A 14327-nucleotide genomic window follows, 5' to 3' on the forward strand; every position below is an offset into this window, starting at 1 on the left:
TAGCTACAACATAGCAGATGACTCATTTTGGGTAACAAGGTTAGGGAAGCACATCCACGATTTATCTTGTGAGATGAGCAGGGAGCCGTCATATTTTCAGAACAAGGACATCGCCTTCTATCAGTGAAGGACATACTGTGTCTCGGCCTGTCATTGTTACACCACTTACACAGCAATGTTGACTATCAGTGGCCCAGAGTTCAGAGACAGTTGAAGCGGGATGTCTGACTGTCAATTCAGCTTAAATTAAAAAAAAAACACTGAGAGTGTTTCTTTGAGATGCTGCTGAGTTATTTGTATTAAATGACACAAAACTTCATTCAGAATTTCATTCAGATCACAATGAACTATTCTATATTATATGATGGGTCACTTTCATAGTTGGCCCTTTCCCCTGTCGGGCACCGTGATAAGGGTTATGTTTGTGTAGTTGTGAAAATAAGTCAATAAATGTGCTCAGTTTAGTAATAAGAGCAAAGGTTGTTCTAACACAAAGAAAATGCTATGGCCACTGTCTGGCTCACTGTCTGATTGTATCTCCATCCACTTGAAATACCTGAGAGCACAAAATGTTAAAATGCTGAAAAAATGTAATTCATAATTTGGCTGAGAAATAAAATAATGCATTTAATTAAATGTTAGAAACAGGTATTATCTAAATAGCTTCAGCTGCAGTTGAAAATAGAAAACCTTTCTCTTTTACTATTACGCCTGTCATGCCTAAAAAACTATGACAGCATATATTACGGTATGATGGAAGAAAGATTAAGTCTGATTAGGCATACTGTACAGGGAGGGCATACTGTACATCTGAGATTTTATTTCATAGTAGTCTTTTTTTCAAATTAGCAATACTTCATCAGAGAGCTGGGATTTTCTGGAATATCTATCCAGCACATTCCGGAGGGGAGGACATGTTTAGCATGTTCTACTATTTCCCTTCTTGTTACTGGAATTTAATAAATGTAACTCTGATCTTATCTTAAACAGTGATAGCAGGTGCGACTCTGTGGGATATTGCTGCCTTTTATTTAATTTCAAACGGTTCAGCAGTAGCTAATGCAAGCATATTTTTACCCTGGAGAGGCCAGAGTCTGGCATGTGCATGTGGTCATATTTACTAAGGACTCTATCCATTAGTTACTGGCAAACAAGTCAGGAGAAAATTGGTGCGAACTACGTAAAGAGAAAATGAGGGTTTCCATGACAGGAATTATGGCACCCAAATCCGATTTGTCAGACATATGCACATACACTAACTTTCTTTTTCTGTTTCTCTCTCTCTCTTTCACACACACACACACACACACACACACACACACACACACACACACACACACACACACACACACACACACACACACACACACACACACACACGAGGGTACTAACTGACAGGATTTGTCAAATACATATCCTTACGTTTCCAACAACTATAACATGGAGTGGCACTGCTGGCCTAACAGCTTTTTCACATACACACATGGTGTGTTCACTCATAATAGGTTTAATGTGTGTGAGCATCAGTGATTCATCTTATACTGAATCATCCACCCCCTCAAGACCACAAATATGACAGTCCCTCCGTGGTTTCAGTCCTCTCTCTCCCTCTTTCTCTCTCTCTCTCTCTCTCTCTCTCTCTCTCTCTCTCTCTCTCTGTCCCACTCTCCCTCTCTATCTCTCTCTCTCCTACTCTCTCTCTCTCTCACTCCCACTCTCTCTCTCCCTCTCTCTTTCTCTCCCACTCCCTCTCTCTCCCACTCTCTCTCTCTCTCACTCTCCCTCTCTCTCTCTCTCTCTCTTCCACTCTCTCTCCCACTCTTTCTCTCCCTCTCTATCTCTCTCTCTCCTACTCTCTCTCTCTCTCTCACTCTCTCTCTCCCACTCTCTCTCTCTCTCTCTCTCCCTCTCTCTCCCACTCTCTCTCTCTCTCTCACTCTTTCTCTCTCTCACTCTCTCTCTCCCACTCTCCTCTCTCTCTCTCTCCCACTCTTTCTCTCTCACTCTCTCTCTCCCACTCTCTCCTTCTCTCCCCCTGACTCTTTCTCCCCCTGTCTTGGTTGCATACTTACTGTATTCCCCTCTCTCCCAGCAACATGGACATTTACTGAAAGAGATGTTTAGCCAAATCATATTTGTGGCCAATTTTCTGTCAGGTAGCCTACTAAGAATGTTTTTCTGCAAGTGGAAAAATGGTAATTTTGCCATTTTCATAAAAATCAAGACAAGAATTTAAAAAAAAAAAAAGACAGCTGAAAGAAAGCAACTCATCTAAGAGACAGACGAAGAAGATGAAGTGAAAGCTCACCACCATCACAGACACTGACATACACTCAGCTCTTCTAGTGAGGGCAGCTCTGCAGGGACACCATGACGTTTGGTTGAGGGAACAAAAGCCACAGTTTCAGACTCACTTATCCTGGGGATAACAAATTCAACTCAGCCTGCATTCAGACCAATTCTGAAGGGGGACACACAGAAAAGACAAAGTTGTCTTTGTTGAAATCGTATCGAACTGCTCTGGTAAAGCAGTGGTTCTCCTTTTTATTTCAACATGGGGGGTAGGTGGGGGGTGGGTGAAACAGCAAAGAGCTCTATGAAAAAAAGCCAATGAGAGATTCTCTGACAGGCTCTCCTGAAGGACAATAAGAAAACGTATCTCATTCATTTCCCCAAGACGCCAGGGTAAATTCATCCACAGACGTCAGGTCTAGTTCAGCTGAAAGCCTTTTCAAAAGCCATTTGCCTTAATGATAAAAGTTAGTAAAAGTATCAACGTAAAAAATAAGAGTTTGTTTAGGCAACGGATTAATTTGACTTCTTCCACATGATGGAGAACACTAATTTAGAGAAAACCTTGAGATAACGTTATCCAGAGCCCAGCTATTAGCTGTGACTAATAGACCAGCCAAGGAAATACGTTACAATGCACCAACACGTTAAATCTGCTGTGTTGCTTACCTTCAGATAAGTAAAAAGTCTATGCACCTGACGGTCAAAGAGCAACTCTTAACCTACCTTGCGTTACTGACAGCTTCATTCAAGATGTTGCCGGCGTAGATAAATACAGTGTCAAAATAAAACGACCACGAGTATAAGTACTGAGATGTCACATGCGAAATGTAGCCTACGCGATAAACAAGACACATCATTTTAACAGCCTGTAGTGTGTCTCTAAACAACTTTAAAGCCTGAGTATACTAACTTTTGGGATGGTGTCATGAGAGGAAACAAATGCGTAAGTCTCGTGAGGTGCATGAGATGTCAGAGAGAGAAGGGAAAGACTTACCCTTGGACCAGTCGATTTCTGAGCGGAGATCCGCGGCGGATGGCTCATCAACACCAATGTAAGAGTATATGTAAGCAAAAGGATAATGTTTTTTGAAAACATGTTGTCTTCAGAATTAACACTCAACGGTGAATATAAGGCGTGGTCAGTTTGATCGCCTCTCCTCAAAAGTTGTTGCTTAATATTTCTGGTTCCAATATTTCGTAATGACAAAAGTCCCGTTGCACTCCAGTTTCTCCTTAATTACATATGAATTTTAATTAAGTATATTCACATAATGCCAAATGGAAGGCCGGACTTTTTTCAATTCACGGTGAACATAGTGTCAATTTTTCATCCACTATCGCGTTGTAGCCTACAGAACCCAAAGACAGCCACAGGTTGAATAGCTCGGCTTCCATTTGAACACATTTTAAAAGCCGTGGAGGTGGGTGAATTCAACGCGTCTGACAGCAGGAGTGGCCAATGGCAGGCTCACTAGGGGGAAAACGTCAAAACTGCTCTATTAAATATCTACGCCACCACACGTTATTGTGGCTGACTAATAGTAACTAGGGAGTGAATAGAAGCCCTTCTATCATTAACATATTTATACTTAACATTGCTGTATTACCTGATGAAAATTCAATCATTAAGCAATAGAACTGCTTAAAATGGCGACAAGCTAATTTGTAGAAAATCTAACAGTGATTTAATAACCTATTCATCAATCAGCATGAGGAAAGATTTATTTCTTTAGAGAACACATCTAACCATTGGCTTTGCATGTCATGGTGGTGCATGCTTTCATAAAGAATGAACAGGACTCAATATCTTCGTCTTAAGTAATAGCAGGTGATCATGTAGGGCCACCTAAACAGTTCAAGTTAACTATAACAACCCTGAAGAGGTCACATTGCGTATTCCTTACATTTTATATTTCCTCTCTCTTTGTGTCTCTCAACTCTCATTAAACAAATTATGACTTGTATTCTTAACTCTACATTCACTTTGAAGAAAGTGAAGAACTATGTACCAGTACAACTCTTATAACTGACACTGACCCAAAATTATGTTTACCCAAAATCCTCGTATTTAGTAAGTGCAGATTAATACACTATGCAATAGCATAGGTTTAATGTAATTAAACTACACCACAATGGCTTGTCTATCGACAGAGATGTCTATTTATGTGGAAAATGTGATGTTTTGATCACTCTCTTGCAGGCCCGCTGTGTGTCTTCCGCGGGCCCGGGGACAAGATGATCTCCAAGCCCCCTTACTCCCCAAGGGATTGACTGCTGAATGCCCACCCAACGCAAAGATAGCTGACTGTCGATTTGTGCACAGCAATGCACACACAGCGCATGTACCATTTACATACGACAAAACAGCTGTCCTCTCCAACCCCCCATTTAATCATAGATCTTTGTATGGGGCCCCCTGGCCTTGGGCTTGGGGTCATCTGTACCCTTTGACCCCCCACACCGGGCCTGCTCTCTTGTTCTCTTGTTTTAGGTCGTACTGTCTACATTAATCTCAACCTCTCACAGAATTTATTTTACACACTTTTAAACCATTGTATATGTCATCGGATCTCCTGCCGTTACTGAAAACTGCAAGTTTCAAATATGTCTTGCTCAGGGTACCAGTATTTAAAAACAAAGCTGAGAGATGTTGAACAATGTTTGAACATTGCTTTACCGTCCTCATGACCCCCCACCCCCTTGCTTGTGTCCCTTTGGATATTATTTAATTGTCGGCTATGACAGTTCAGCGGCTTTTTGAGTACCCCAGTGTGGAGGCTTCTAATTAGAGCTATTGAGTGCTTTGAATTGGCACAATTAGGGTCAGCATTAATGATTACTGTGTGTGGCTGTTTCAACAGTGGAGCTTTTTTTCTAAAAGGGGATGGGGGGGTTTAAGGAGGGGGGTGGTGAGGGTGGAGAGGGTCAAAGAGAAGGGGACAGAAAAGAGCACTTAACAGAAAGGAATGAACAAAAAGGATAAGATATATATATTCAGGAGGAGAAATCTTCATCTTAGTGTAGCATTTTAGTATATCCTCCTCTGAATGTTTTGGGTTAGCATGCATTAGATATGCAACAAAGTTCCAAATCCTAACTCACTGATGAGGGACTTCGAAACTGACACTGCATCTGCATGGGGTGGAAACCTCCACCAACACTTAACCCACTGCCAGCTGGTCCAGTTGTAGCACGGACTGTGCTGGGGAGGAGGCCACAAGGGCTATGGGTAGGGGGTGGAGGGTGGGCAGGAGAGTCTAATGGAATGTTAACGAGATCACTTAATGTCTTGCATCCATTTTCTCCCCCCGTCTCTCCAGCTACGGTCCTATCCCCACAACAAAGAGAAAGCGCTTTCTGGGGTGTGAAAACTGTTGTAGGCAAAACGTTGCCTACTCAGAGGGCTGCTGTCATTTGGCTGAGTTTGAAATGCCTGCTTGTCAAGGAAGGGAAAGCAAAATGGAATAGTTGAACAAACTGAAAAGGATTGTGCTGTCCAATTACCGAGGCGGCGTTCCACAGATCCTCAATAGACGTCCTCTGCCAGTTTATACCAAACACATCAGAAGGAAAATTAGCAGGTGTCTGTAGATAGAACCAGCCCGCTGAGGCCAGCAGGCAGCCTAGCCATTGGTGCCAAACCAGAGAAAAGCTGCAAGCACTCTGCACCACTAAATGATGACAAATCTGTCAATTAGGGAGGGTCTCCCTGTTCATGTCACTTTTGTAAATGGAGGACTTGACCTTGAGAAGTAGCATATTTATAAAATGATAATCAAGAAAACTGTAAAAGAGTTTGAAAAGTGTATTATTTTGTCATATACTGGTACGTACAGACTTAGTTCTAATATTCTGTAGAGTCTTTATTCTTAATAGTAATATGCTGTATTTTTGTAATACATTGTGAGGAGGTTTTATGGCGTGTATGTTTTTTAGCATATAACTTTGAACACCTTCAAAAATAAATGATCACAATTCAGAATGAATTATGTCAACAATGTCAATCCTTGCCCCTCTGGCCAGCCATGCTAGACCTGTTGGGAAAAGAGCACACCAGTGCAAGGAAGAGGTGGAGAGAAGGAGGGAAAGATGGACAGAAAAAGGACTTCAAACGGAAAAATGTGAGGTCAGATGGAAAGCCCTCTGCCTTTAAAGTCCCTCATCTGGATTTCATTTGATAAATTCCACATCTTTTACATGTACTGGCTGCAATTTTCACTAGCTCCTGAATCTGGGGAGCCACACAACATCATGGTTGGCCAAATTATCTGGCCTGCAGTAACAGAGGTTGAGCTTCTTTGTGTCTCTAACATGCATATACTCACAAACACACAGACGTCTTTGTGTGTGTGTGTACGTTTGTAAAATCAAGAAAAATAGACAGGGAGTGTCTGGATAAGAGAAGTCTCCAGAAACAGGGCATTTCAGACAGAGGTACATCAGCTGTTCAGGCAGGGATCTCTTGATATCTCTCTCTCCCTTCTCCCTTCCCCCATTCTCTTTTCTCTATCTCTCTCTACATATCTATAAGTACTCACATGCACATACACTGAGAAAAAAAAAAACAGGCACACACAGGTGGCAGCCACACAGTCATACAAACACACTAAATTGCCTAGCTATAGCACCTCTCCTACAAAGTAAGTATGCTTGGACGTGAGAGTGACAGAAAAGGAAAGAGACAGAGAGAACGGGAGGACGGGGGTGTGAAAAGGGCCATTGAGACAGGCCTGGGGTGTCCCGCACCTGCGCTGCCTATTCACCCTACTGTTTACACACTGTCATCCACAATTAATGCTCTTCCCAGAGGCTGGGTTGCCTGTCCTCTTCAGGGCCCTGGGACCCGTCCCGAAGCCCTTATGGATGCCTAATTGAGCATACTTACCCTCCTGATTGAATTAACAGCTTGCTCCCTGAGACCTTTCCCCCCTGCTATGAGGGAGGTGGGATGCCTCCACAGTCAGTGTTGGACTAGAGTGCCATCACACATGGAGAACTGAGAGAGGGATTAAGGGTCAGGGGAGCAGAGTTGTTGAAACTGTCAAGAAAATGTGTCCCATTTTTGTTGGCAAAACCAATGCTGGAAATGTGAAGTGGGGGCAATGAGAGATCCTCGTCTCTTGCTGCACTGGCCTTCCTGGAAATCACTGAGTCCTAAATTTCGTAAATCTGGCAGCTTTTTTAGAAATAAATGGTCGGTTTTACATGGAGCAAGTAAAGAACAATAGAGGTAGAGAACATTGTCCCCTAGATACAACTACAGATCCAGGATGACGCCTCCACAGTCTCCATCTGCAAGTGTTTCTGTCCAAAGAAAGGGTGTATGGCAGCGCAGATACGGAAAAGTTGTAGGAGGAATAATGGGAATGTTTATGGAAAATTCAATCATATTTTTGAAAGGCCAAATCCTTGGACTCGCAACTGTGTAAATCAGTTATTTTGTTTTTAATCTGAGAGAATGTATTAAAAATGGTATATTGACCAACAAGTGTTTTGACAGTATGAGTCACTATCTTTAGGATAGACATACCTTTTGAAGTCCACATTTCCATCCTACAGTAGGTCACATCCAATCTTGAGCAGTGCTTGTTTGATCTCTTTGACAGAGGACCAATCACTTGAATGAAAAGGACATTTTGCAAGTGCAAATGTTGTCCATAGTCAAGCTGTTGGTTTTGAGACAACACCATGCCGCTCACCTCTCTATGACCCCATAGTCCAGCTTTGGGGAAACATACCCATGCATCAATGAACTGTGCAGTTAGCCATCCCATGCCCCCGTTTTTTTGTTTTTTTACAAGCAAGCCAGCACGTTCCCTGTTGTCACTTTTTACCCATTGCTCTGTTGATATGGTCCATGGGTGGGGCCAATTAAACTCGGACTGTTCCTCGGGCAGGTCAAGAGTTTAGTGGGTCATCCCTGCAAATTCTTGTGAAATTGAGTTATCTAATCCTGTACTCTAGCCCTCTCTTCCTGTTCATGATCTTTTGGGGTGCCACTCTAGGTGGCATCCCATTTAGCAGACTGTCATGTGCAGTTCTGAAGGTCTCTTTCAAGATGAGCAATGAGCTGAGCTGGCTCTATATACAGACAATAATGATCAGTTTAGTGGGATACAAGTCTTCAAAAACAGTTACCAAAGAAACCATGACTATAATTCAGACAGTACTCTATAGATGATACAGTTCAAAATGTAAATAAGAAACAAAAAAGCAAATTGGATTCTCTTTTTTGTGTCTTAAAATCAGCTACTGCTGGGTTATGTTTCACATGGGTGAAAAATATATTTGAAATTACTGTAAATAATTGGCTCTGAGATATTCCCTGGACAGTCGGCTTATGTCCTGTACTGTAGAAAAAATGTCAAATCTCAAGGGTATCCCAAGTGGAGAAAGTTCTCTTTTGTATAAACAGTTAACCTTGTGTTCTGGAAAAAATGTTCTGTTTAAAAAAATATTTACACTTTTTCATCATTGGTGGAATCATTTTATAAGTGCCTATTGTAAAGATAGAAATGTCCTCATTTCCCCCTGACTGCCTTGGTTTGAGGGAATCTCTGAGGAAGAACTGTGAGCTCATACTAGTTGTGCAAGGGAAAAAATGAGATTGGAGTTCAGATTATAATAAACGATGATGCTGAAGGAACAATACATCCTTACATTTGTATAAAATGAAACTTTGCAAATGCAGCAATATGCCGTTAATTATGATAATTGCAGTATGCATTTTGTTTTGCACTATTATGATCAATTTGTATTAGTCTGGGTGTAGGGAAAGAAAATATATAGACTCAAGGCACAAGGCCAAAGAAACACAAGTAACTCTCTCAAGACAAAGCCAAGCACATCAGGCATCAGACATCATCCAAGACGACTGCTTAGTCTTATCAAGTGGGCTTATATTATGAGGCTATTAGGTGTACATGAAAAAAGTTAATTGAAACCTTTGCAGGTAAAAACAGTGTGCATGTAGCACAACCTAGTGGATTCTTTGATTCATTACCACTGCAGTTCAGGAAAAAAAAAAATCACCGTGAAACTTCTTTACTTCACCGCCTCAACTCACAGTCATTGGGGCTACAACTGCCGTATTGTTATTACTACACATGTTTTAAAAGCTATTTGTTCATTTGTTTGCTGTTTCTTAATGGTCGTCACAGCAGACGGAGGGTCATGTTTCTATGGTTCCACATAGGCTGTCGTGGGACCGATTCTGTGGGGCAGTTTTGTCAAAACTGACAGTAGCCTCGCCTAACCAATGAATAATTTGCTTGTTAAAAAATGTTAACAGATATTTTTTGTCATAACTAATTTAACGAACGAGTTTTGAGGGGGTAACGTACATTCCAAACAGCTTTTCAATTGCCTATTTAAAACTGAACTGTCTACCACTTACTGCTCTCATATGACATAGGCTATGGTAATGGAATATTTCTCTTTACAATGTGACGTTTTGTATGTGCAGATGGTTCCAGAGAGCAGATAATAGAGATACAATTTATTTCGTAGGCTACATGTGAAAGGCCACGGACAAAGACAAAAGTCAAAGATATTTTTAGCATAGCATACTGTACTGTCACATAGAGGCGGGGCTTGGATGCTTGAGAATCAGGGATGCGAGCACCCAATAGCAGGTGGAGACTGTGGAGACAGCATTCGCCGTGATGAAGGAGAATGAAATGAAGGACCGCAGTGACAGCGATTAGGCCGCATGAAGTAGCCTATCGAGCCAGCAGTTTATACCACAGGCTATTTTGACAAACCACAAGGGAAGTGGACCGTCTGTGCCGCGTCGCTTTGGGCAATTAACGTTATGCCCGATTTCTACGAATTGTCGACAGAAGCTTTACCTCTGTAACCTGATATTATGCAGGGTGCAGAAGGCACTATACATACTGACTTCGAACAAAGCATCGATTCTGAAAATAATCGGCGATCCATAAGGTCAGTTGGCTATTTATCGTTTAGACAGAGCCATTTAAAGGTTGTTTTCGGTCTTATTTATAATACAAGTAGCCTACACTTGGAGGCTGCTATGAGTGCTTTCTTGTAGGTTATATAGATGAGCAGAATGTGGGATCAGCTGTCCCGTCAAGGGCCTAATATGTATTCGTTTTTTGTAAATATGTCGAGTACATATGAATGATGTAAGCATCAGGAAAATAAGAGTGGCGATTCTAGGCTATGTAGCCTCGTGTAAGATTGCTGATAAGGCTCCGGGTTCATCAAATGTCCGTAAGCTACAGAGAAAAATCACTGAAATGATTGAACTGGTCCAGCGAAAACCGTAAACAAGGTAGGTTGGATGGTAGTGGCATAGACTACAGGTGCTAGTTGTGGGTTGCCTCGGAAGGATGTGTGATAGGGATTGACACTGATGTAAACTTGAATGAAATAAATGGCAAAAATAGAAAATCTCCATCATAATAACTGACCGTAAATAATAATTTCCTTTTGGTTGCTTTTCCAGCTCTGATTTATGCAATTGCCCAGAGGGAAGAAAGGACATGTATAACCAGAAAGCGTAAAATATGCATGTATGCTCAAGATGTGCAGCATTCGCCCCCATAGATTTTATCATTAGTACACTCTGGACCGGACAGTATAATCTCATAGATTTACACTCAGCATATCAGTCTGCTTTTTTCCTCATCCACGTATCCCAGTGCATCATGTACCCATTTGTATTAATCCCTTTCGTGTTGCCTTTTCACTCTGTTATTTTCACTCAGATAACCATGGTCGATCCTCTGGAACCAGAAGATCCTTGTAAGACCAGTGACCCTTACGTTGCGATCCCATCAGCAGAGGCTGATGTTCCTAGAATTCCAGAAGAGAATGGCACTGTGGTCACAGGAGCAACCGAGAATGACTCAGTCCCAGCCACTCCACCCCTGTCTGAGCCCTGAATCTGCTCCAAATGAGAACCAGCAGCCGAACTCAGAGCAGCCGAACTCAGAGCAGCCAAACTCAGAGCAGCCGAACTCAGAGCAGCCGAACTCAGAGCAGCCGAAAAAGCTACACCTGGATCTTTATAACTTTGACACACCAGTAGCAGAAGGGAGTCGCTATGTGCTGACAAGTCCACGCTCATTGGAGGCATGTGCACGGTGTGGGGTCAAACCCGTGGAGCTCCTGTCCCGGCCTCTGTCTGATTTTGCCCGTGAGGCACCAGGACGTTCGATGCGCGTGGCCACAGGGATGTTTGAGGTATATGAGAGGGACCGGCATGGAAAACTAAGGCACTGCAGGGAGGAACGAGAGCGAATCATCAAGGAGGAGAAGAGACGCATCTTGCAGGCTGCACTAAACAGCAACAGCACAGAAGTGCAAAATCCTGAGAGTCCTGTCAACGGCACTCAGTCAGCTAAAGCCAACTCTCTAAGCTCCAGTACAACCCCCAAAAATTCCCTTTCAAATTCTGGAATGTCATCCATGAACACCCCAATAAGTTCAGGACTGACATCCAAAAGGCCTCTGTCAGGCTCAGGTCAGTTGGATAAAACAATCCCCTCCAGTTCAAGCTCCTCCAGTAAGTCTTTTACAACATGCTCAGATCAGTCCACAAAACTCAGTCCAAAGATTTCTATGCCTGCCTCCAAAGGCACAAACCCTGCTAAGCCAAATAAGCCCACCTCTAGAACTGAACCCTCTGTAAAAGCAAGTGCTGTGTCTCAGACATCCATGTCATCATCAGGTGGAAAATCACAACAGTCGTCTACAGGTCTGGGTTCAAAAAAGACCCCTGGTAGCACATCAAAGTCTTCAAACACTTTTCCCAGGTCAACTCACAAGCCTAGCTCCTTTCCGAGAACATCCTCTCTGGCAGCAGTTGTCTCAAAGTCTGCAGCACAAAGCCCAGCTGCTAATGGCACAGGTGGTCGCTTCACCCAGCACAATGGGCACATCTTATCTCAATCAAAAGGCCCTGGTAGAAGCCATTCCCTGGAATCCTTGCAAAGGAGACGAGAGGCAGGATGCACCTCTGCGACTCCCACCACTACCACCATAACCACATGTGGTTCCTCAGAGTCGGGAGCATCATCCTCCTACAGCTGGGACAACCCACGGGATCATTGTGGTAAAGCCTGTAGCCCCAGAGCCCGCACCCTGGCCACCTTCAATTCCTTGATGGGTCGGAGCCTGAGCCTCGGTGACCTGAGCCACTCGCTCCAGACCACACAGAAGGTGGAGCGAATCGTTAGGGAGGTGAGGCGCAAGGGGTTGAAAGCTGTACCTGAACGAGATCGCAAGATCGCCGCGCTGATGCTCGCCAGGTACCAAGAAGAAGATATCATGAGTCAGACACGTTACGTGGCTCACCTGCAGTGGGACAGCGAGCGGCGCCTGGACGAGCTGAGGCGAGAGCGCGAGGAGAGGGAGAAACAGCGGGCGATGCAGCAGTGCCAACGGGCATGGCAGTCTCAGGTGTCGACCCGCCAGCGACGTCTCAGCCAACAGGAGCGCGATTCGTCCGCTGCCAAGCTCCGGCTGGTGGAGGAGAGCGAGGAGCGCTGGCGGGAGCAGGCGGAACATCAGGAGCGCAACAAGCTACAGCGGCTGCAGCAGGCAGCGCGTGAGGAGAAGCAGAAGAAGGCCCTGCAGGAGCAGAACCTGCGTGCTCTCGTGGATGAGCGAGGAGCCATTTTGGAGCAGGAGAAGCTGCTGCTGAGAGAGAAGCTGACCATCGCTGAACTGAAGAGGCAAGAGCGTGAGCACCAGGCGCAGGAAGAGCGCCTGGGTCTGAACCGTGCCGAGCGGAGACGTCACGCCGCGCTGATCCAGGAGATCGCCCGACGAGAGGAAGAGGAACGCGACGAGGCCCGCAGGCAAGCCGAGGAGAAGCTGACCCGTTCTCTGGAAAACTACGAGCAGATGGTCGAGCGACGGGAGAGAGAGCTGAAGGAAAAGGCCAAGCGCGAGGAGCAGCAGAGTCAGAAAGCTCGAAAGGCTGCCGAGCAGAGGGAGCGGCAGCAGAAGCAGCAGCTTGAGGCGAGAGTGCGGGAGACGGAGAAGAGGGCGCAGCAAGCGGCCCTGGTAGCTGAGGAGCGGGTAAAAGAGAAGGCTCAGCGGGCCGGCCAGAGCAGACAAGAGAAGGAGAAGCTCCAGAGACTGAACCGGCAGCGTGTGGAGGAGGAGGAGAGGCTGAGACGCCTGGAACTCCTTCAGTCCATCGAGAGGAAGCTGGAGAAGAGTGAGCAGATCTTTAAGGAGAAGCGGGCTATCCTGGAAAGCGCCCGATCTGTGGCACGAGCCTCTTTTCATGTACGGGACAAGGTGCGGGAGGAGACCAATATGCGCACATTTGATAAAATGGCCCTGGAGGCCCAATTCCAAGCCAGTCTGGATGAGAAGTGTGAGAAGTGAAAACCCCTCTACCCTGCAAACAGGGTCTTTCTACTGCTCTGTTGCTGGAAGTGGTCTTACTGTAGCTCAAGCCTTCATGCAAGCCTCATCATTGCAAAACCTTTGCTGGACATGGTCCTAAAAGGTCACAATTCATGTATTTATTTTCCACCAATGGGCTATCTTCATCTTGTAATAAAGCAATGTATTCCCTTACTTTTGTTGGTTTTGACTGGTTGCTGATCGGACAATCATCAGTTCATCATTGGATTTGTTTTGGACAAGGACTGAGTTTTTTTAAAGCTTGGCATAAAGCCATTGCTGGACTTGGAGACGTGCTGAAAATAAAAAGTGGACTGTTGACTTGGAAACCAGACACCATGACGACCGAAATGGCTTTTGACGAAGAAAAAAGCTTCTGTTCCTGTGGCAGTAATTGCAGAAAGGGGAGTGTCTTAAAGTTAAAAAAAAAAACAAGGGTTCGGACTGAGACCCTATGTAACAGTGATGTTCTAAACTGCTGACAAGGCAGCCTTTGAGAGTGACATCGTAAGTGTTCTCAGCACAATGGAGCTGCTGAGATAGCATTACTCGTCTGGTTCAGAGTCAAGGATGTCTCAATACAGCACATCACAGTCAGCCTCCTGCCTCAGCTAGGTATGTACAAATAATGATCATGTTATGCC

General features: G+C 44.3%; 2 protein-coding genes across 6 annotated transcripts in view; one reads left to right on the forward strand and one right to left on the reverse strand.

Annotated features, from left to right (window-relative positions):
• smoc1 (SPARC related modular calcium binding 1) overlaps positions 1-3699 on the reverse strand; it is a 42551-nt gene extending 38852 nt beyond the window's left edge. For all 4 annotated transcript variants that reach the window (XR_006152767.1, XM_042709674.1, XM_031580073.1 and 1 more), the window contains exon 1: positions 3290-3699. Coding sequence is in view for 3 of the 4 variants with exons in the window: in XM_042709674.1 (XP_042565608.1) it covers positions 3290-3391 (102 nt within the window). In the remaining variant the exon portion in view is untranslated. The remainder of the gene's footprint in view (positions 1-3289) is intronic.
• Positions 3700-9715: 6016 nt separating this feature from the next.
• On the forward strand, positions 9716-14103 carry ccdc177 (coiled-coil domain containing 177). Of its 2 annotated transcripts, none has more exons than XM_012819477.3 (2): positions 9716-10591; positions 11028-14103. In XM_012819477.3, the coding sequence occupies exon 2, from the start codon at positions 11110-11112 to the stop codon at positions 13660-13662; it is 2553 nt and encodes an 850-aa protein (XP_012674931.2). In that variant the 5' UTR covers positions 9716-10591; positions 11028-11109; the 3' UTR covers positions 13663-14103. The 2 variants fall into 2 exon arrangements, with proteins under 2 accessions (XP_012674931.2, XP_031435816.1); XM_031579956.2 differs by having other exon boundaries at positions 9716-10239.
• The last annotated feature ends 224 nt before the right edge of the window (positions 14104-14327 follow it).

This window comes from Clupea harengus, chromosome 14, assembly GCF_900700415.2.
Source record: "Clupea harengus chromosome 14, Ch_v2.0.2, whole genome shotgun sequence".
In the NCBI taxonomy this organism is placed as follows: Eukaryota; Metazoa; Chordata; class Actinopteri; order Clupeiformes; family Clupeidae; genus Clupea; species Clupea harengus.

Bases quoted from the DNA above. Each gene is read 5' to 3' on its own strand.
- ccdc177 (XM_012819477.3), top strand. From the start codon at position 11,110: ATGTTCCTAGAATTCCAGAAGAGAATGGCACTGTGGTCACAGGAGCAA.